At 32.6% G+C, this 24,601-nt stretch overlaps 2 protein-coding genes across 4 annotated transcripts in view; one reads left to right on the top strand and one right to left on the bottom strand.

Moving 5' to 3' along the window:
• LOC142323063 (cell adhesion molecule Dscam2-like) overlaps positions 1-24,601 on the top strand; it is a 300,598-nt gene that overhangs the window by 117,140 nt on the left and 158,857 nt on the right. Inside the window, exons 8-12 of the mRNA XM_075362191.1 lie at positions 2,496-2,640; positions 3,031-3,182; positions 4,816-4,926; positions 12,167-12,328; positions 18,696-18,998. Coding sequence (XP_075218306.1) covers positions 2,496-2,640; positions 3,031-3,182; positions 4,816-4,926; positions 12,167-12,328; positions 18,696-18,998 — 873 coding nt within the window. The remainder of the gene's footprint in view (positions 1-2,495; positions 2,641-3,030; positions 3,183-4,815; positions 4,927-12,166; positions 12,329-18,695; positions 18,999-24,601) is intronic.
• LOC142323062 (serine hydroxymethyltransferase, mitochondrial-like) overlaps positions 1-24,601 on the bottom strand; it is a 288,888-nt gene that overhangs the window by 235,274 nt on the left and 29,013 nt on the right. The window lies entirely within an intron of this gene.

Raw genomic sequence — 24,601 nt, 5'->3', positions numbered from 1 at the left:
TTTAAAGTCTTCGTCCTCACCGAGTACTCGCGATAACGCAGTGGTTATTTCTTCTTCTGTTGTATCCATGGCTATGTCCTTAACATGTACCACCGTCCGCCTGCTTTCACGTGACCTGAGATCAATTTTAAGATCAGCCGCCTTGGTTTTCAATAACGTTTTCAGCTCGGCAGCTTTCTTTGAACCTTGGACCCAAATATATAAATCATCATTTACACCTTTCTTTAGTGACAAAATATCACCCACTTCTTCTTGTGACACCGAAGACTTGACAGTCCGTAATAAATCCGCGTAGGATCTTCCCTGCGCTTTAACAATAACAGTACCGCTATCAGTTACCGCGGGTGTAGTTCTTAAGACCTGCTTTACTTCTTGACGTCCTTCTCCTGGTCGGACATAAATCTTAATGTTTCCCTCCTGTTGACGAAGCAAGTACAATATAATCTTGCGTAAGCTTGTCCCGAATTTGCCTCCAGGAAGAACGAAAGTCGGCACTGCAGAACTACTTACAACTCTTTTCAAGGCAGCTAATATCGTCTTGAGTAATGGCTCCTCATGCTCCGATGAGTCATAAAATATTGTATATCGCTTAAATTGAATCGTAGAAGCATCACTACACATTATAGTAGAGATATCTTGCTTTATTTCACCTGGTTTCGCTTGGTACCTCCTAGATTCTTGAACGCTTTTATTTTCCACAATGTCATGAAAATGACACGTGTCACCCTCCTGTGGATATTCCTCTAGTTGTTCAAGACGCTGCAATAAATCAATAGGCCATTTCCTATGTAGGAGGCGTATCAGATCATCGTCCGATGTTATATCCGCCATTATGTCCACTACTTGACTTTGGTGTGGCAATTCAGTCTGAGTCGGAATCTCATTACATTGCTTCGGATGTGAGAGCTCATAAAGAGCCCTCACCGAGGTTCCTAAGTCTTTAGCTAATTCAAGAATCTTAAAAGCGCATTCTTTAATTTCTTTCTTAGTATTAGTGCTTCCATGCACTAATTTCACTAAATTTCCAACTTCTTTCATCGACTGATCAAAGTCTGTGCCCTCGATAGAATCACTATCTGTGCTAGCTTCAATCTCCTCTAGTTTACGTTTTTGAGGCTTATCACCAGGGGCCTCCCTTCTCTTGTCTCTTTGTGGAAGTGGGACCGTCCGTACACTAGGTGTAGTCTGCGGAGACACGCTCTCCAATCGGCTCACAGACTGTTCCTGCTGCGATACTTCCATCCTAACAGGGGAACGAGCCAGTGCTTTTTTAGTTTTAAAACATTTGTCAGCCATCTCACAATTCAGCAAAATCAGATAAAATTATAAAATGTTAAAAATCTAACTCTCAACTCAATCCCAATTAACTTGATACCCCACTCACTATAATCGGAGGGGGTCCAATACGGGGGTCAGGGGGTCACTTACTAGAAGCAAAGTCAATAAAACTAGGTCTATATATAACAAGATTAAACTTGACTTCTATTCCAGTAACTTATAAATTAAATATTTATATACTAACACACTGCATGTTAATAACACACACACACAAATGCAGTTAAATGTAAATAGTTTACTCACTACTATACACAAGTATACTTACTTGTGTATAGTCTTACACGCACAGTCTTAATATAATAAAAAAGCTTAATATTATATTTATAGGTCTCTTATCAAGAGATAACGCAAACAAAAGAAATAAATTTAACTCTGTTCAAGCCACAATAGCTTATCACTGTAAGCTATTGTTATTAATAATATAAAGTAATTATAGATAAGGTTACTTGTCTATTGTCTTAACTTATTTTCACTAGCCTCAACAGCCAATTTAACATTGGCTCTTATGGAGAAAAACGTTACGACAGAAAAAAAACGTAATTACAGCACAGTCCGGTCACCAAAATTCACAAAATCTAACACAATTGTCCGTTATCCTTACCTCGAAATGATTCACTACTTGTCCAATAAAAAAAGCCGCAAAAAACCAAACCAAAAACGCATAAAACGCAGAGCAAGAAATACACGTCCACTCAGGCTGAGTATCCATACTCGACTCAGAAAGAAAATGAAGCCTTGCGTTGTAACATCGTAACATTTAGCGTACCGTTTTCACGCGTTCGTTGAAATTTTAAACAACAATGGATACGTATATCATTGACGAACCTAAAGCCCGTAATAACAGAAAAAAATTGAGATTTGTGTTTTCGCTCGTTTTTCAAGTAATGATGGTTCAGTCGCAACTGTTATTTTTGAAAAATGGAATAAAAACAATATATATATATATATATGTTCTTTCTCAAGGTCGATAAGATAATGTATGTACCAAAATTAAGAAAAGTAAGAGATTTTATTTTTTAAAGTAAGTCTGTTAAGAAGACTTATCGAATGTGATTCGATTAACTCTAGCATATCGGTTCTACGAGATCGATTATTGTAGAACGACCTTTGATTATTTTTTGCATAAACGAATAAAACTTGTAATTTTTCTTTTGCAGCTGCTCATCCACAATTAGTTTATAAATTTATACATCAGACGCTACAACCCGGACCGCCTGTATCGTTAAAATGTATCGCTACTGGAAACCCGACGCCGCATATCAACTGGAAATTGGATGGTTTTCCTCTTCCTCAAATCGACAGGTAACTAAATTCTACGAGCGTATCACACTTAACCGGTTTACTGTAAAATTATAAATTCACAGTGAGCAAAATGCATTTCAAAATGCAAACCTCACCGTAGTTAAATCCTTCTCTTTTTAATATTAGTTGTTGTTTTCTTGTTGAATTCTAATTATGTTGTTAATTTTAATTATCTTATTAACAATTATCTTAAAGTCTTTTGCATTTATTAATCGTTTTACTGAAGTTTTAATTAAATTACACGCATATATAACTTAAATAAAAATATACCAATACATGTACGCACTTATACATACAAATACAAGCACGAGAACATATATTTATATTATGCGACGTTTACTGATGTAGACAAATGTTTTCATTCTAACGTGTACTTGTTTACATTTGCAGGTTTGTTATCGGGCAATACGTTACGCTTCATGGAGATGTTATAAGCCACGTAAACATTAGTAGCGTTCGAATCGAGGACGGTGGAATATACCAGTGCACTGCTACAAACAGACTCGGTTTCGTTTCACATTCTGCCCAGATGCGTGTTTACGGTAGGTCATCATTATGTACTCGTAACCTAGTAAAAATAAAGTAATTTATGAAACTCCAACGATATGGAAAATTATTCTATCCGAGTAATTCTCAATAAAATTTATTAATTTATTCCTAAAGGTGCAGAAAATAACGAATTAATTCAAATTCCGGATGATACGAGTATTAAAAAACTTTTTACGTATTATTAAATTAATACCGCGGTTTCAAACGAGATTCGAAATAAGATGAAACTCCTTTCCCGAGTTCGTGTGAATAACACGTTAGAAATAGAATTAAACAGTAACGTATACTTTTGAATTCTCAGATTTCATGTTCGAACAACGACAAAAAAACAGAAAATTTTTAATTTTTACAAATTATCAGAATCATCCGCATCTATTATAAGTTCGGTGATAATTTTTTAATTTAATAATTTGTGATATTTTCTTTTTTGTTGTTACATCAAAATTATTAGGTGAAGTCGAACTAATTTTACTTCAAGACCTACGTTGCGGTATATGAAAGACCTCTATATATGGACCGGTGATACGGTTAAGCCAAAACCATATCTAAAATAGTCAACGTAAAACCATCGACCAAAAATAGTACAAGCGAATTCAACCTTCCGAGAGAAATTAGAGAAATTCGCTGTCGTTCACCGGCCTACAGTCAGGATAATAGTGAGACCGAACGAACTCGTTCGATTTTAGAATACGTTTAACTAAAAAAAACAAAAAAAAAAAATTTCTTTTTAGCGGTTGGTTACCAAAATGTAATCGTACTACTAGCAAAGTAAAAAGTAAAATGTTTTTGCCGACTAAAACAGTTAAGAGGTTTAATTTATAGAAAACAAGACTTACCGTAAGTATTATACGACGCTCGTAGTCTAAAGAAAGTTTTAATCGTAGTTTTGTAAAATTTTAGATGCATTTTATTTAATCATTAAATGCTCCTAAAAAATGTAATGACTCCGAGCCACAAACCCGAGAAATTCACTCTTTGATAAATTACGAAATTTTAGTATTAGTAAACGTATATATCCCCGGATCCATAATAAAAATTAGGTCGGACTAACGTGGATACAATGTATTTAAAAAAATTCTGATCGTTTCCTTAATAATACAACATCAGTGATGGACCTTGCATTAAATTAAAGATCGATTGTACTAATGAACTTGTAATATGCCGTTTATTTTGTTAATATATATAAATTTTACTTTTTTATATTTTCTCCTATAGAACACGGCGTTATATTATTAATGTTCTAAAACGGACGTATTAATCGACTGACGCCGTTCATCCGCATCGCCTTAATACGTATTTTTAATCAGCGGTAGTAGAATTCCGAATGCGACATACTCACGACATGTAGTTTCGTCTTCGAATTTTGTCTTCTTTTGTTGTTTAAACTCAGAACTTTCGACTGTGAAAGGCTGTTTTTTTGTTTCTTTATCTGAATTATTAGATAAATTAACATATACGCGTGTTAAAGAAACAGTTCTAATCGAATAACTGATTTGATGGTTTGTCAGCTTCTATGTTCTTGAAACGGAAAGAAACCAAAAATAAATCCGCGTTAATATGCATCGGCTTGTGTATAATTTTCCAATAATTTTGGTTCTAACGATTACAATATTTTATATTTTTCAGGACCACCGTTTGTCCGTCCAATGCCTAATGTATCTGCAGTAGCCGGTGAAGCGTTATATATAGCATGCCCTGTAGCCGGTTATCCGATAGATGCGATTATTTGGGAAAAAGGTAAGTATTTAATTTTGTAAATCGGCTATAATTTTTTCAAGAGTAATATTTTTCTTCAAAGAACACCTTTTCTCGTTGTTTCACCTTAGAGAGTCATATAAGACGATAGAGTTTAAGCCTAATTTTTAAATAAGTTATTTTATTATTTTATACGAATTGATTAAATAATATAACTAGTAAGAGTTTGCTTTTTTACTTAAATATTTTTAATATTAGAAATCAATTGTAGATATACGTATATTTACAATCGATTATGTATATTGATTACACTGATAAACATAATTTTTGTTTCCTAACATGCGATGCTGAACCTACAAGTTGATGCTGAAAACGAATATGAACTCAGAATCTTTCTATCGCCCACCATTTTTGAAAAATTGTCAAATTTTAATTGAAGGATTTTTTTTCATTTTTCAACGTATAGTTGCATTTTAAGCTCCTATATTGTATTTTGTTATCTCATTCACTGAAGAGTGAGCCTTCATGGACAAGATTAATCATGTATGTGCAGGTCAAAACATGTAGCTGAAAACACAGCTGTGTTGTTTGTATTAAGCACTTGCTTTAGGAATGAATTAATTTTGTTCAGTCTTATTGTTGTCTTAAGATTAACAGTGCAGTGTCATGATGCCTCGAAATTGTGTAAATGATGTGGATGACTTTTGTTATGTATGTGGTGAGTTTACCGTAAAATCAAATAGAAAAAACATTACACCTTTAATTAAAAAAGCATATCATTTGTACTTTCGGTGTAAATTTCGTGATCAGGATAAAACGTGGGCTCCTCATATAGTATGCACTAATTGTTCTGTATATTTAGGAGGATGGCTGAAAGGTACATGGTAGGCTTTGTCATTTGGTGTACCTATGGTTTGGCGTGAACTAAAGGATCATGTAACCGATTGTTACTTTTGTTTAAAAAGTGTGTCTGGAATTTCTGAAAAATCTAAACAAACTAAAATATCCTTCATTCCAATCTGTAATCAGGCCTGTACTTCACAGTGAAATTATTCCAGTTCCTGAGCCACCTGTGAATGTGTTTCGAAAGCAGCGGTGAAGAATCAGGCAGTACTGAAGAAGACAACAATGATTTTGGTTTTGAATTATCTTCCAATAAGCCGCATCATTTATCACAAGGTGAATTAAATGACTTGGTTAGGGATTTAAAATTATCAAAAAATCAAGCTGAACTGTTACGATCAAGACTGCAAGGTTGGAAATTACTTTTAAAAAAATACAAAAATTTCGGGCTTTCGAAGCCGACAAAACGAATTTTCTCATACTTTATTGATGAAAATAATTTGGCTTACTGCACAAACATTGATGAGCTTATGTTGCACTTAGGACACGTTCATAAACCTGAGGACTGGTGCCTTTTCATTTGTAAAAAAGTAATAGCACTTAAAGAAAAAATTTCAGTACATTTTGTTACCTCTACGAAGACTTGTACTGCCTTTTTATTTTCCTTTCAACCCTTCTTAGGCCACATTTTCTGTTGTAGTCAGCTTGCGGATCGTCTCTATGGTTGCACCAACAGTAGTCTATAATTTGTTCACATTCCCCCTTCCCTGATATCTGCGTTCCGTTTCCTTTATATCTTGGTGAAATCTTTCATCCTGTTCTTTACTTACAGCACCAAGATTTTCGGGAAAGTAATCAACATGAGAATGCAGAAAATGAACCTTCAAGCTCATCGAACTACCCAAGTCTTGGAATTTCATTAGCATATTTTCCACTACACATTTAAAATTTGGGTCCTCATTGTTCCCAAGAAATTTCTTTACGACTTCATGAAATGCTTTCCATGCTTATTTTTCAATGTCCTCCATTTTGGTTTGAAAGACTTCTTCTTTAAAAAGTTTATGAATATCTGGACCAGTGAAAATGCCTTATTTCACTTTGGCTTCTGATAGTTGAGGAAACTTATACTTATTTAATACACTCTCCTTCTTTAAACAGAGCCTTTACAAATTGTTTCATCAATCCCAATTTGATGTGAAGTGGAGGTAGGAGGACATTCCGTGGATCAACCAAACTTTTCCGTATTACATTTTTGCTCCTAGTTTCTAATAATATCTTACTAAGCCATTCTTTTCTGGTCCGATGTTCTTTCTTATTTCGGCTGTCCCACTCACACAAGAAGCAGAGATATTTGGTGTATCCTCCCTGCTGCCCAAGAAGCATAGAAATTACTTTTAGGTCACCACATATTATCCATTCATGATTGCAATATTTCCGTTTAGACAGAAGTAATTTTTAATCTTCGTAGCATTCTTTCAAATACACGGAGTATCCTACCAGCACTGAAGCATATTTTGCCATTATGAAGAATAACAGCTTTGAGGTTTGTTTTGAATGAGTCAATAAGCAGCCTCCATTCATTCACGTCATACTTTATTTTCAACTGCTCCATTACACTAGGAACATTGTTACAATAAATTAATCTTCCATCTTCAGAGACATACGGAGTAAAGACTTTTTCTCTGTTTCTGTACCATAAGAAAGAAATGCCAGGGTCCAGTAAGTTTTTTCTTTTACTCTAGACCCTAAAAGTTCTGCTGAATTTTTAGGAAGACTTAACTTTCTGACTAAGTGGTCATTCAGTTCATGCTGTGGAAAAGGTTGCTTGTGGATTGATTATCAATTTGAAAATATTAAAACAACTGATTTAATGAAAAAATGGTAAGTGATGGTTTTTTGACTATTTTTCCCGAAACCAGCACACAAAAATCTATAAGTATCAATTATTCATTTTCAAACAACTTTTCCATTGTTGACGTGTGTAATATTTTTCCATTTTTTTAGAACATATTTCCAATCGAATAAGTCTGTAAAAGCGGTTAATCGTGTAATTTTATCGTTAAAAATTTTTTTTAAATAATCACTTGTTTCATGTACACAGAGAGCGGATCATTAAGAAGAATTCGTAGCTCTGGAAATGATCGTAGATATATACGCTTAATTGACACATCGAGATCTTTTTTAATAGTAAAATTGAGTAGAAATAAAAGTAAAACGAAATATTAAGATTCTTTCACTTTTTCGTAAATTCTCCCTTTTGAATACAGAGATACTCAATGTGGCTCCGAAAATTTTTCCGGGTCCCAAATAAAGAAATATAACGAGTGTTTCAAAAAGGACGCAACCCCTTTGTTTGACGATGTGAATTTATTACAATAATATTAATGTTAATAAAATATTTATACAACAATATTTAAATCACCTTTAATAACTTTACAATAGATGTTCAAAATGATTTCCTGTGATCCCGATGCAGGTTCGTACACACGTTTCATAACATTTGCAGCCACTTTTGGTAATGTTTGAAATTTCACTTTCAATGTTAGCCTTTAATTCGTCAAGTGTATGAAGATTATTTTTCAAAACTACACTTTTTAAATACCTCAAATGAAAAAGTTTGCTGTGTAAAATCTGGGGATCTTGGATGCCGCAACCCTTATAATATCAAATGACGGTCAAAAAATTCCCGTAACATATCCAGCGTTTCATTAGCAGTATGACACCTTGCGTTATCCTGCTGGAACCAACATTCTCGTTCGTGTAAATCTATCATAACAATAAACTGTTCGATTAAGTTGCGATAAACCACAACATCTACAGATTTGTCAAAAAATAAAGGCCCTTTTACACGACTCCGGGAAATCACACACCAAACACCAATTTACATGCATGTGATGGTCGTTCATGAAAGCGTGAGGATTTTCAATGTTCCTTATTCGGCAGTTTTGGTTGTTAATGTAGCCATCCAAGTGAAACCATGTTTCATCGCTGAAATAAACACGATCCAAGATTTCAAAGTTTTCCACAGTCTATTTCTTTCACTTCTTGAACAACACCGATGTGATAACCACGCAATTGAAATTTTTTAGTAGCCCTGAAAGCTGTAAATAGTGAAAGCTAGTCTGTGAAGATAGATAGATTGATGTTAGCGGTCACGAGATCCTCTGTAATGCGACCATTTAATTCATCGTTTATATACTTTGTAATTTGTGTTTTAAGCGGCTCTAATGCATCTTTCATAAACTTTACAGTTTCCTCTGCAGCCTTCTGTTTTTCATCCTCTATGTAGTTTTTTGTGCTTATATCATGATTTATTATCCCCTGCTTTAATCGTTCTAAACCTACAAACTTTTCAACGAGACTATCTGTGTATTCGTCAAACATTTGTTTAGCTCGTTTAAAATTCAACGCATCTGCATCGTCAATAGGATCAGATACATTACACATTCTATGTTGATTTATATCATAATTTCCATCGGCTGTTAACGAAAACCCTACCTCCTGGAAGACCTCGTTTTCCTTTTTTCGATGTCCTTTATGACCTAATCGTGGAATTTTTATATATAAAAAATTAAATTAAAAACGAATAATCTATTTGAATTCAACATCTTTCAATTCTTTAATTATGGATATGATTTCGTTTGAAACGCTCTTGTTTCCAGGGTCATATTCGCCTACGAGTGTATACAATCAGCTACCGATTCGTTTGGATTATCCCAATATAAATAAATTTGATTATAATTAAATTGAGTATGCAGTAGTTCGCTACCGCTAAAAGATGTGAATGGTGTTTTATTTGGTGCAACAGATCTACCTGTTCTTTTTGGAGGAAAAAGCTTTCTAATCACTTCGTTATGTTTAAAATATTTATTCGGTTTTACGGTGCCGGCATCTGTCAAGTGCGCAACAGTATGATTTAACATATCTCTATAAATCTGCATATCCGTTTTGTGAACTTTTTTTAGGTTTGGATTTTTATAAACTAACAACTCAAAAAGACCTTGTGTAGCTGAATAGATTACTCGTATATCGCCGAAATAAATTTTATCATCTATAAATTTTATTTATTTATTTCCTAATGCGCTCATATCTGTATTTTTATCATATTTCACACCATATACATGATCCGATGATACTTTTAACCTGTTTTTAACATTACTAAATGTGGTTTTATATCTTCTATTGTTTTAGAATCATTTGTAATTGTTTCTTTTGTATCAGAAACTTGTGTAGATGAAGTGTCTGGCATTATATATTTAGCGGGTTCTTCATCTTCAAATACTGGTATAGTTGTATGTTGAGATAACATGGTTGAATGTCCTACACCTACTTCTTTATCATCATCATCTGAAATTTTTAAATCTTGTTCCAACAAACTCTGTTTACACTTATCTTGATGTTTTTTAAATTACCTGACAATCTACCGCCCGATTTGCGTCCTACTCTATCTATGCCAATTTCTTCATCAGTTGGTGGTTTTGGTTTATCTATTTTTCTTTAATTTCATTTATAAGATCTATTATCGGTTTAAAGCGTTTAGCAAATAAAGTATCTTCTTTGGCTAAACCCAACATGAAAGCCGCATGTTTACGTTTAAAATCTTTATTCAATTTATCAATTTTAACCATTTGTTTCTCTTTCTTATACATTGTTCTATAATGTAAAAAATTAAAATTCAAATTATTAGTCTATTTGCGAAAGCGTTCACGTTCAACGCTGCGATCAATGTAGCGTTCAATCGACGATTAAAAATTTATCGATATAGTTTCTATAATGACTTTCATTTTTATCACTCTCTTTATCGATAACTAGAAAACCATACCGATTCGAATTTTATACCTGATCGCATAAAGATTTAAAATCGTCAAAGGACATTTCATCGTTTACATGTTCATCATCAAATGTGTTGTAAATTTAGACCATCTTGTCTGAATAATATTACAAAAATTGCAATTGTCTCGTATTAGTTGTTTTGGTATTTTAGAATACGTTTGCGCTGGATAAAAACGATTTTATTATGACAACCTGTCGCAAAATAAGCAACAATATCGCCTTGTTTTTCTTTAATTACATCATCGCATACAATACATTCAATAGTGGTAATAAAGAACCGTGCCTACTTCGTTTTTTGAATCCGTAACCCAACATTGCGTTGATGAGGAACTTTGTTTTCTGTCGCACTTCCTTCATCATTTCGTTTCTAATTATGAAATATTAAACAATTAAAATAATAAATTATTATGTCGAATTTAAGCAGATATTAATTTCAATAATTTGATTAAGATTAAAACTTTTCGTCAAATCGTTGAGAAATTTTTTTCCAACTAGTTTATATCATTTACATCGTATAAAAAATATTTATCAATAAGACTGATACTTTCATGATAACTATGATAATCTATTTTTAAATATATAACTTTGCGATCATTATCTAAATTATTAATATATAAATACGAGTCGACTGAATATTCTACCTCTGTTAGACTATATTTCTCTTTATCTAGATAGAGTGAATATTTAAACAGACATGCCATGCTTGTTTGCATAAACAACTACCTAAAGCTTGTTTTTTTATCTTTTAATTTAAAATATTGTTTAATTATACTTTGAAAGGCACTATCAATAGACGACTCATTTTCAGCGAATATTCGTCAGAATATTCGTACAGAATACTATATTATCGGAGTTAGATAATTGTTTGATAAAATAACTCGTTCAAATTTCTTTTTTTTTCTCTAATTAATAATAATTATGTTTAATAAATAATATTATATTTAACAATGTCATTATTAGATAATTGAATTTTTTATAATTTTCAACGATATAAATATATATTAAGCTAATGATTGACAGCTGAGTTCATGTTATAAGAGACGGGATTCTCCATGATGTCAGCAGCAGTCTGTTATTTTTAATGTATACCGCAAAACAATCATTAAAATCATTATTTGTTATTTAACGTATCTTTCTGGTATTTTTCGCATTCACCGAAAACCCCGTTTTTATTACGTATTTTTCAATAAATATTCTCCTTCACCTTGTAAATTTAACTGAAAACGCACCCTATTCCCGTGAAAAACATACCTCGGGTTCTCCGCCAAGTAGACATCATTACTTTCAGTTAAAATGGCGGGAAATCCGACGTTCCTATATTACCATCAATGAATGCTCCCGAAAAATTTTATTCGAATAGACTCGGATGAAATCTAATTATTGACGGAGGTGCCTAATAGGCTGAACCGCATGATTCAATCGCTTCAACGGATCGATTTTATATATTAGTTAAAAAACGAATGTAAAGTAATAATAATTCGCTTTCTAGTTTGTAGATTATGCTTCCAGATCTTTTGAAGAATCTACTCGGTTCATTTGTCAATAAGTTTTTTCGTAGTTTCAATTTTATATACGTAAAATTTCTACTTTTCATTGTTTTTATTAGATGGAAAGAAGTTGCCCATCAACCGTCGTCAGCATATCTTTCCTAATGGTACACTTCTGATCAACAATGTTCAACGAGATCTTGACAAGGGCATGTATCGGTGTACTGCCGGTAACAAACAGGGTGTATCCGCATCACAGAATCTAGCGATCGGTGTGATAGGTAATTATATTTTTATATAAATTATTATTAATCGGTGAATATGCATTAATGTTTTAAGTTGTAATGTACTGTACTTCAGAACGGACTTGAAGATGATTAGATTTGCTTTTCTTCCGGAGATAAAAATATAACCGTCCAAGAACCGGATGAAGCATTCTAAAAGAAACTCTTCCCGGTTCTCAGAATAATGTGACATGTGGAAGTATCAGACACAACCCAGGCTTTTATCAGAAGGTCGGTCTATATTAAGAGAAATATAAATTTCTTACACCCGATCGACGTTACTATCTTTCCCATCATCCATTATTTTCTCCTACAGACCGGTGACTTGATTTCCTCATGATACTACTGTTTTTATTCCAGGTCTAGCAGAAAAAACGTATCTATGGTAGAAGTTAATTGTAAGACATAAGTAGACCTTCTGTAAAAAAAAACGGTCAGGACCTTTTTAGTCCATTCTCTTGAAAGTTATGGTATATTTAATTAAATTGGAGTGTACCAAACACCCTTTTCGCTAAAGAAGTGGGCGTACTGAACAAATTGTAGGAATTTTTCTTTGAATACATTAAAAGCACTTGTATACAAAATAATCATCATCTTTTAAAGAGTGCCTCATAATTTGTAGTGAATGTACTTGGCTTTCTTAGTTTGACGGTGTTGGTTTTGCGACATCAGCATTTTACTTCACTTTACAACACTCACTTTCCAAGATACAAATCCCTGAGGGGGTTATGTGGCTTTGCTGTCGGAAACTTGGCTCAGTTGTTCCACTTAGGCGTAAAATTATCAACTACTTTTCTAATAACAGTTCTTTGTTTACATTTTTTTATTTCTGCTGATAACAGTTAACTGGAAAGATTTATCAGCAAAATCTTTCTGGATAACCATGAAGATTCTGTAAATAGAATTTTAATTATAAATACTGCTCGGTTTCACCAACCTAATACACAGGCCGAGGAAAATCCATTCATTGATAATGACACTTATAGAATCATAATTACATGGTAACATCACATCAGTAGAGAGACTTACAACTAGCATATCATGTGGTGGATTCAGGCTAACGATAGAATCAGCTGCAGCTATATGGACCTCACACCTTTCTGTGAGGAGCTTCAAAAAATAATTTTCCCTAACTCAGAATGACGGGTGTATTGAGCTAGATTTAGGTGCCTGTAAAATTGAAGAAGGTGTTCAATCCTCTTGGCAGAATAAGGGGTGTTGAAATCAAACATGGTGTCATTAGACATTTTTTGAATGAATGTTCGCTGAGAACTTTCATCTTATAACCTGGAATATAATCTTTGCAAAAATATTGCAACAGTCATTTATCTAACTGAGTGAGAAATCCGAGTGGAAATAATGAATTGTAACAAGCAACTTATCTGTAGTCTTGAAATAAGGTAATTATCTGGAAAGTAATCAGGGTTTTAAATTTTCTCAGAAAAGTTAGTCTTTATTTACACATGAGTTATATTTTTTGTCATGTCTGCAGAAAATTCATCAGTTTTAATTCTCAGACCTTAAACATGTAGATGTTGTAACTGATAATTGTGTCTTAGGTTTTTTCTGCCCATCTATGGTACTTTTCCTCTCCTCACAAGGTCTGTTTTTTTTTTTGTAGAATAGCAAAATTAAAGTACCTTCTGGACAGTTATCTGGCTTTTTTAAACCAGAAAACTCTCATTCACAAACATATAAAACAAGTTATATTTTTCAAGAAACCTGCTCTTTATATTCATATTCCTGTAATAAGAGAAGAGAGCATTGTTTAAAAAACTGACCAATTGTTTTGCTTTTATGTCCAGAAGAAATTTGTTAATGAAAAGGATTTTATGTCTTTGATGTTTCAAAGTCTTCTCTGTGATTTAAATTCTGCTCATCATGGGAGTAGACTTCCTGGACTTATAAATTCGGCTAGTGAAACCTAACAGTATTTATGATTCAAGCACTGCTTGTGGAGGTAGCTAAGAATGTAATTTCTGACAGCACTGATGGATATGTATGTTAATACCTCAATATGAGATGAAAGTAAGTTCCCTATCAGTTTCCCAAAGAATTAATTCAATCCCTAAAAAAAGAAGAGGAGGCTGCACCCAAAATATAACAGAAGTGGTAATGTATTGATAATGAGCAGTTTTTAAATGTAAGGAAGGGGGTTAAAACTTTAATAGCTTGTGATAAGATTAAAGACTTAAGATAAGGCTATGGACTTCTGCAATTATGTTTAAGTATTCATGACTGAATAAAAGTTTTCAAGCCTACATACATAAATAAAAATTCTTTGTGGCTACACTTTTAAGTGGACATTTTGCTAATCACTTTCACTTTGTGAAGTACCTTAACAAATACTGCTTTAGTTATGAACTCAGGAAAGCAAGAGACCCGGTTGATTTCTCATCTATCTATATTAAAAACATTACTAATGCTACTGGTACATTATTTACTAACTGAAAAGTTTTTAAAATTAACTGAACTTTATTTTAAAGTAAATATACTTTACTTTCATCTTAACTAGCTTTTGTTCAACCTTGGGGTTTTTAGTTTTGTGTCCTAGTTAGTTTCTTCAGAGAGTGCTGAGTGTTATTGTATTGTTGGATGTGGCTCTGGTGACTAAATTTTTTAAGATCTTTCCTAATTTTGATGAGTCCAAATATAGCTTGTGTAATTCAAATTGTGTTTTATCATCTATATTATTGTTTTTATATTTTGAGTCGCTCAAGTGTGTCTAGTTTGCATCCTTTGTTGATTACATTGTTTCAATGAGATGAAGTGAGAAATAAAAAAATGAGTTCAGTGGTGGAACAAAGTGGTTTTATGTATTTTTTGTGCTGTGAAAAGCTCTGACCTATTTGTCATACACAACTCTTATAGTCTGAGCACTCAAGTTTCTATACCCTAGCAATCAAATTCCTGGGATTGTTTATGTGAATTTTTGTTTGATACGTATATTGTTTTATCTGTAGTTCTGTACGCAATGTTGTAGCATGCTTCTGCAGGCAGGCACTACACTGAAAAAATTGTCCTTGTGGTGAAAAAACTATAAAGCACAGCACAAGATTCTTTGGGCTGTGACAAGCGATGACCTATTTGTAAAACACAACACTTACAATCTGAGCACTCAAGTTTGTATATCCCATGAATCAAATTTCTTGGATTGTTCATGTAAGTTTTTGTTTGATAATGTGTAAATCGTTTTATCTGTAGTTCTATATGCGATGTTGTAACAAGCTACTGTAGGCAGGCACAATACTGAAAAAACTGCCCTTGCAGGCAGTTGTGTGCTAAATATTTTGCGTAGAACAAAATATTTTGCTGGGTCTCAGCAAGCAAAGATCTTGATATCATTACACTTGTAGTATGTAAGATTTTTATTTGAGTCTACAAATACGGATTTTCCCTTCTCTGTAGAAGTTCACACTAGTAAACTATGCAAAAAGGAGAAACCCATACAATATTTATAACACAAGTACTTCTATATCAGTTGTTTTTTTTTTTGTCTTCAGTCATTTGACTGGTTTGATGCAACTCTCCAAGATTCCCTATCTAGTGCTAGTCGTTTCATTTCAGTATACCTCCTACATCCCTAACAATTTATTTAAGTCGGTCATCTCTTTCATTCCTTTCGACTAGCCCGTACTCACCCACTATATTTCCTTCCTTGCATTCCAATCTCCAATTATTATTAAATTTTCATCCCCTTTTATGTGTTTACTTGCTTCGTCAATTTCTTCGTATACACACTCTACCACATCATCATGGGCGCTTGTAGGCATATAGACATTAACAATCGTTTTTGGTTTAGGTTTTGATTTTATCCTTATAACAATGATTGTATCGCTATGCATTTTGAAATACTCTACTCTCTTTCCTATCTTCTTGTTCATTACGAAACCTACTCCTGCCTGCCCATTATTTGAAGCCGAGTTAATTATTCTAAAATCACCTGACCAAAAGTTGTTTTCCTCTTCCCACCGAACGTCGCTAATTCCTACTACATGTACATTTATCCTATACATTTCCCTCTTTAAATTTTCAAACCTACCAACCTTTTTTAGACTTCTAAGATTCCACGCTCCAACTCATAGAATGTTATTTTTTAATTTTCTGGTGACCCCTTCCTTAGTAGTCCTCAACTGTTGATCCGAAATGGGGACTAGTTTACCTCTGGAATATTTTACCAAGGAAGGCGCCTCCATCTTTGTTGCATGAAAATGCATAGAGCTACATTTTCTTGGAAAAAAAGCAGCTGTAGTTTTCCATTGCTTTCAGCTGCGCAGTACTCAGAGGACTGAGGGATGTTGATATGGCCGTTTAAGTCATCCTGATCTACGCCCTTAACAACTACTGAAAGAGCTGCTGCCCACTTTCAGGAATCATTCCTTAGTCTGGCTCTCAACAGATACCTCTCCGATATGGTTGCACCTTTAGTTCAATTATTCTGTATCACTGAGCACTCAAGCCCCCTCACCATCGGCAAGGTCTTATGATTCATAGAGGGAGATCAGAGTTGTATCAAAAGTCTGATAATTAATAGTAAAGGGAAAGTGAAAATGCATACGTCAATTTTCTAATATCTTTTGGTTCTGTTCTTCATAGAATCCTACTAAAAAAATTATGATGCAGTATCACATAATCATTATTAAAATTAATATAACTTACCTCTGTAACAGAATCTTCAAAGTAAAGTATCTGATTTCTATCTAATGAATATGTCACTATTTCTGGTATCTAATTTGGCATTTCTAATACTTTTTCTATTTTACAAATATGAATATGCTACAAATCATTATTTTACACTGATACTTTAAATGTCAGCAAAAGTTTAATATGCGATAGTGATAAGATATGGTTATCAAAAAAATAAAATCATCATTAATTAGACACTGCAAAAAGATTTCTGTAAAAAAATATAACGTATGATGGTTACCAACACATTACAAAGAGTTGATTATGTTCCAAATCACTGGTTCTTATCTAGAAAAATATAGTACATGATATTTCAGGGAAATCCAAAATTCATCCTCGGATATGCAGGAGATATCCTGAAATGCCTCAAGATGTCTCAAGAATCACAAGATATATTTTCATTATTCTAAGATAAGTGGAATTTCTACTTTGTCGTACATTCTCCCTAAGTGGGATATCCAAAAATCCCAAGAAAACAGAAATCCCCAGCATTTTTTAATTACAGAACTTTTTATTGATTTAAGTAAAATAACAAGAAATAAATAAAGGTTAAATTATTTAGCATATTGCCTGTGCAGTCTATAGATCCGCACATGAAAATTGCAGTTTAAAAGATGAGTCGATAAACATATTTCTCCACTGTTTCTAAGAGTTTTAAAGAAATTTAGTTCTTCTTATTAGTTTATGGACAAATGCATTACGATTTAACAAAATTGCAATAGTTTTAAATTTTTGGTTTCATTCACTTGTCACTGATATTCCAAAAAAAGCACTCATACATTCCCGTTCAAAATAGTCTATTAATGGCAACTGCTAACATTGTGTTTCCTTTTTTCACTTTGCTAGTGTGTGGATGAATTTGTTGGTTTTGAATAAATGCAGCAATGATCAAAATAAATGTTATTCTATAAATATTTCTAATAGATTTAGTGCAACAAATTCATTTTTTTTTTGTATCGCTTGGTCGTTTTGTTTATCAAAGTATGCTTTATTAGTATATCATGTAATTTTTGTATTTTTGTTTTCCTTTCAAAAACACAAACAAAATCACACAACATAATAATACATAGTGTGAAGAAGGCGCTTACTCAACAAACTATACAAAATTAATAAACACTTTCACACAAACAACAAATACAACAGAGATTAAGTATTTTATTTGTCAGTAAATGTAAACATAAACATATCTTAATACTAAGATAAGCACCATTAAAAAAAATGTCATCTGTTATGCTACTAATGAAAGAACTGCATTGTAGTTCTAATTATGGAAACATATTTCTATAAATACAAAAAGCGAGTGATTTTTCCAAATTTACTTTTTTATGAAATTGGAAACCATTTCTTAAAACTGTAATCTTCTACTTTTACAAAAGTCAAATAAAAGTTAGTAATTTGTTAAACTGCTGCAATTTTACTACTTGTAAATACAATGTTTAATTTTTCTTTACAAGCTGCACTGTAATAACCCAGTATTTATTAAACATTTAATCCTTAATAATAAATGAGGACATTAGTCGACCTCATTAAGTGTAGTCTCAAGCTTATAGTACTTGAATTATGTAAATTATTATAGTTCATATTAATAAAAAAAATGTAATTTCTATTCTACAGTTCTGATTAGGGGTGTAAAAACTAATTTTTAAGCGATCTTTGAAGACGTAAATTTATGTTTTAGTTCCCCCTAAAATCGCTCCATTTTCATTTGAAATGGATCTACATTTGGAAGACAGAGCCGGTGTCCAGTGTTTCGTCACAAAGGGTGATTTGCCACTGACTATTCGATGGATGAAAGATGGTGAAGATGTGAACTCAGATGAACAGAAAGGCTCCATCACTGGCATCAGTGTTCGACAATTGGGTGAATTCACTAGTTCAGTGAGCATTAAGTCATTACAACCACACCATGCTGGAACTTATACTTGTTCAGCAAGAAATCAAGCTGCTAATACTACACATTCATCTACACTGTTAGTTAATGGTAAATCCAATACATATAGTAGCTTGTTTCTGTGTTGAGCCTTCAGTAGGAAATGTCATAATCATGACTGAACTGTGAATTTGTCAATAAACAGAGTAACTAATTTTTTTCTAATGAATTCTTTTAACTTAAACATTTCAGTAATCTCTTTCTGTTCCCTAAAAGTATAAGCATTTAGTCCATAGTCCTGAGCATTATAAAAAAAATTATCTAATGTTAAATGGTGATTAATTTCAAAATATTAGAGCTACACATTATAAGTGCTATTATTACACAAAAAAAAAGTTACAAGTAATATTAATCTCAACGAATGATTAAAATAAAACATCACAGTTAGTTATCTCAGTTAACTAATTTTTAACTTAATAAGCTACCAAAAATAAATAATTAGGCTGAAGTGTTCATAAAATATTAATATCGTTATGTTAATTGTTATTATTTTTAAAATTTTTCATCCATTTATTTTCCATTTTTCTAGTTTATTTTATTCAAGATGAACCAAGTTAGATCACATATCTTATCTGATTTTATCACAGTTTTTACTGATGGCTCAACATTTTTATACTGCTTTATGTTTAAAAATCCTAACTTTTTTGTTCCAGTACCTCCTAGAATAGGTCCATTTACTTTTGGAGAGCTGATTGAAGGTGTAAGAACACAAGTTCAATGTGTTATTCAAGCTGGTGATTCTCCATTGGAACTGAAATGGCTAAAAGATGATAAGCCGATTCCAGCCGAATTAGGGATTCAGATAACAGAAGACAGTTACTCGAGTACTTTAGCTATACCGCATGTCAGTCGACAGCATACCGGAAACTACACTTGCATAGCAGGAAATGCAGCAAAGTCCTCTCACCTTACAGCAGGACTGGTGGTCAGCGGTAAAGTAAAATTCACTCCACGGCACAGCACATTTTTGCACTCTTCAACACCAATAAATCTAGGAAACGAGCATCCTGGATGTTGTATTTTGAATATCTGCTTTTAACTATTGTCTGTTTTTTTGCAGGCAACATGTAATTCAGTGAATTCAAAGTATTATGCATTACATATACATGCTGTGCATACATGTACACTTGCACATCTACACCCCATTGTGTTTGTAGTATAACATTTCTTTAAAGCAGTTTGCACAAATGCAGTAATCATTTGAAGAAATATTTTGACTGGTTAATTTTTAATATTAATATATCAGAAACAAGATCACCTTTTTTTTTCATTATAAAATATTACATACACTTTCATCATCGAGTGAAAGATGACATGACATACATGTAGACACGTATTTGTAAAGCTGCTGTACGGCTTAAGCGCCTGTATTTTTTGAACCAGTGCCTTTATGGGGAAAAATAAAACAGATAAAAGCTTAGTTTGATTTCACAGAGCTTAATTAATGTAATAGCACTTTGTGTAGTCTTGTGATTTAATTGAAGGCACCTCGCTAAGAGCACTGCACTAATGCTTTAGCTTTCTTGCACTAAAACACACTGCACTTTTTATTTGTATATAACTATAAGATACTGATGTTGGCTTTTGTATTTACTCAGTGATTTTCTTTATCCTAATTACTACAGGAATAAGTAGGCAATGTGATCATCCTGAATTCAAGCTGTATGTTTATGTGTTTATATATATATATATATATATGTATGTATATTATTATGCTAACAGAGCTCCTATTGTGAATTTTGAGACTAAAATGTAAATTTTTTGATCTTCAATTAGATCAAAAAAAAAGTCGGTATTAAAATTTTCCCATAAACTGTGACAGGTTTAATATAATAATATTTTTAATTTTTTTGTAGAAAATTTACTTCTTGGCTTTTTATAATCCTCATTGTATATGTCAATGCAAAGATGAATTTTCTTTGAATATATCTTGCTAATTAGAGTGAGTAATTAAACAGTTCCTAAAAGATTAAATCAATGAAAATTTCTTGGTAGTTGACATCTAAAGAATGAAAGAAATAGTTCTGGACATGAATAATGGACTATGTACATATGTGTATACAAAGAGTTAATATGTAACAATATGAATGTTTAGGTTACATGATTATCTTCTAAAATAATCAAGTAGATTGTTTTTTGAGAAATTGATTATTTCAGTTTTTTCAGCTCAACCTTGTATTAAAATCTTGTTTCAGAATAGTTGGAAAGATGTTGTAAAATACAAATACAGGGCATACTGCTCACAAAATTATAGTTATCGATGAAGATTATTACATAATAATACTCTCCTTCATTAATAAATTCCAAGGCAATATATAGTTAATCATGGGGAATTTTACACTGATTAAGAAGGTTTAATTATTATATCTATTTGGAATCAAAAAATATAAATTCAATTTATTAGTATCAAGTTTGCTAACACATTGTCTACACTATTTACACTATAACAGAGTGACATGTAGGTTTAAGGTTCCTGTTATTTAAAGGGATAAATAGACTGTTAAATTCTTTGGTTCTATATTCTTCTTTTAAGGTACTACTGCCAATGGTGAGCGTTGGAAACTTTCTTGTAAACAATTACTGATTCTTGCTTTGCTACATTCCAAGTATTGCAGCCATCTGTGTGTATTGGGTTTTCTCAAAAGTTTTCTGTAGTCTAAAATTTTTAGCTTGTTTTAATAATTATGAATGTATTTTTTAGTAAGCCTATGATTCTTGAAATAACTGCAACATCATCCATACATGCACATATTTTTGACTTCTTTAACAAAATATTTGCCATTTCTATCACATTGTACAATGCTATATTAAATAATTCAGAAGACTATTTCCTACATTAGCCCCTTCTTCACCACAATATTGAAATTAGAGGATCTCTTTTTTTCTTTTGTTAGGTCTACTGATAGATCTGACTATTCATGTAATTTTCACAGTAACTAATCAACCTTAAACTTTCCTGGGTATTTTATAATTTTTTAACTTTACTACTAATACTTCATCTGATAATGGTAATGCTTTCCAAAAATCAGAAAACAAATTGCATGAATCAATGTTTTGTTAGTGAAATCTTTCTCCGATTTGTCTTAAGAAAAATTTTCATTATTTTTATCCTACTCTCTTTAAAACCAAATTGGTATCATTCAATACCTTTTCAGCATGTACACTCAAGTTTTCTTTAATGGTACCTGAGACCAACAATCAATAACATAATATCTCTATAAGAATTTCACATTCCAGTTTATTTCTTCTTTTATAAATAAGTTAAACCACTTAGATTGTAGAGCGAGTATGGACTGTAGATGATGATGATGAAATAAATAACTCCTTGTTACCTTTCATGAATTATTGCATTTAATTTCTCTTTATACATAATTACACTTGAACATTATCAAGAATATAACTAATCTAAGCGTCCATCCGAACTGAAACGAAGCGTGACCACTCTGGTCGAGATTCTAACATCAAATGAATGAAGGTCACTTATACTATCATGACCACTCCTTGCGGTATCCATGACGTAGAACGATCGTATGTTCCTAGCAAGCCGGGAAGCTCTAGTACTCACTAGATAGCAGCACCTGACGGCTAGAAGTGGAACATAACACACCGCTCACTAATTATAATTTCCTTGATTATAATTCCATAATGCATCACATGACACAAAACCTAATATACAAATAAGTAGTAAATAAAATAGTTACATAAATTTTTAAGGTTTAAAATTAAAGTAATCGCAACAATCCAATGTTGATGCAAGCAAAGATTACAAACAAATAAATTAAAATAAACAATTACATTAAGATAAAGTTGAACAAACATCATAGATTACATTCTTAATGACTCAGGTCATTTCAATCGTTCAAATTTGGAAGAACAATCAATTTTTTTTTTTATTATGGTATTGTTGGTTTTCACGCCCACTAATCTATCAAGTTCATCCTTACCTGGATGCACTTGAACTATTATTCCTAATTTCCACATCAGTGGAGGGAGATTACTATTCTTGATTATAACTAAATTGCCAATACAAAAGTTATTATTTGAAAATTTACCCTTATTCATCTGCTGTAAAGAATGTAAGTAGTCATTAGACCACGTTTTCCAAAAATCTTTTAATATTACTTATATAAGCTGCCACCTAGTAAGTCTATTTATATTAATGCCTGAGAAATCAAGATCAGGTAAGGAAGTTAAAGGAGCAAGGTTAAAAAATGTCCAGGAGTAAGTGGAGCGGGATCAGATGTGTCAGATGAAGGTAAATATAAGGGTCTGGAGTTTAAACATGCTTCTATCTGGATTAATAGACTGGATAACTCTTTGTAATTTAGAACAGAATTTCCCATGACTCTTCGCAGGTTAAACTTCATGATCTTCACAGCAGCTTCCCACAAACCACCCCAACTAGGCGAGTATGGAGAAATGAAAGACTATTTTATGTTGTTTGATATGCAGAAGGATTTAATTTTGGAGTTAGTATTGCCAGTCTTAAGAAAATCATACATTTCTTGAAGAAAATGATTTGAACTGCAGAAGTTTTTTCCATTATCAGAATATAAGAGGGCAGTCCTCAGCGTCCTATAAATCTTCGTAAGGCAGCTATAAATCTTTCTGAAGATAAATCAGTTACAAGATCAAGGTGTACTGCCTTGGTGCTGAGACATATGAACAATGCGATGTAAGCCTTAATAGTCAAAGGATTAGTAGATCGAGTACGCTGCCCACCATGATGGATAAGTATTGGGCCAGCATAATCAACACCAGTTGACTGGAATGGTCTGGAAATTGTGAATCTCCCTTTAGGGAGTTGACCAAGTAACTGACTCTGAGGCTGAGCTCTAAATTGAAAACAAGTTAAACATTTATGTATGACAGAGCGAATTATGATTTTGGAATTGACAATCCAATATTTCTACCTAACTGAAAAATGAATTAACTGTAATCCTCCATGAGATAATCTTAAATGTTCATGAGAAATAATTAATCAAGTAAGATGACTATGAGGACTTAAAATTATAGGATGTTTACCATTTAAAGACAAGTTGAAAAACTTAAACGATCTCCAACATGAATAATATCATTTTGATCCAAAAATGGGTTAAGAGGAACTAATTTGCTTTTCCTTAATACGGCAGAATTTTTCTTTAAATCGCTTAATTTTTTAGTAAAATACAATTCTTGTGTTTGACGAACAAGAATCTCCAACGTGGAATTGATTTCTTCCGTAGAAAGATCTGAGAATATACGATTATTTTTATTTTTTAAATTATGGTTGAAACAACAACAATATGAAAAGATGTTTAATGCTTGTACAAACAAAGAAAATGGCTGTGCAAGTTCTAAAGTTTCTGTTATTTGAAGAGCAGCTAAAAACACATTAGTTTTGCTAGGCTTCGTCTCTTCCTTGAGAGAGTCTAGCGGAATTATAGAAATGATAGGTTGATTGGAGCCATGCGTTCTCATCTTCTTTCAGAAAAGATGGACGATTCCACCAAAGTTAATGCACCCGGCATACAACCAACTGACAAGATGTCTGCAGGGTTATCCTTTGAAGGAACATGCTTCCACAAGCATTCCTTAGTTAACTCTTGGATTTCGCAAACTCTATTTGCGATGAATATCTTCCATCGATTAGAGTGAAGACAACCATTAAAATA

Source organism: Lycorma delicatula, chromosome 4, assembly GCF_047948215.1.
Source record: "Lycorma delicatula isolate Av1 chromosome 4, ASM4794821v1, whole genome shotgun sequence".
Lineage (NCBI taxonomy): Eukaryota > Metazoa > Arthropoda > Insecta > Hemiptera > Fulgoridae > Lycorma > Lycorma delicatula.
The sequence above is the reverse complement of the archived record's forward strand: the minus strand, read 5'-3'. Positions and strand labels throughout refer to the sequence as shown.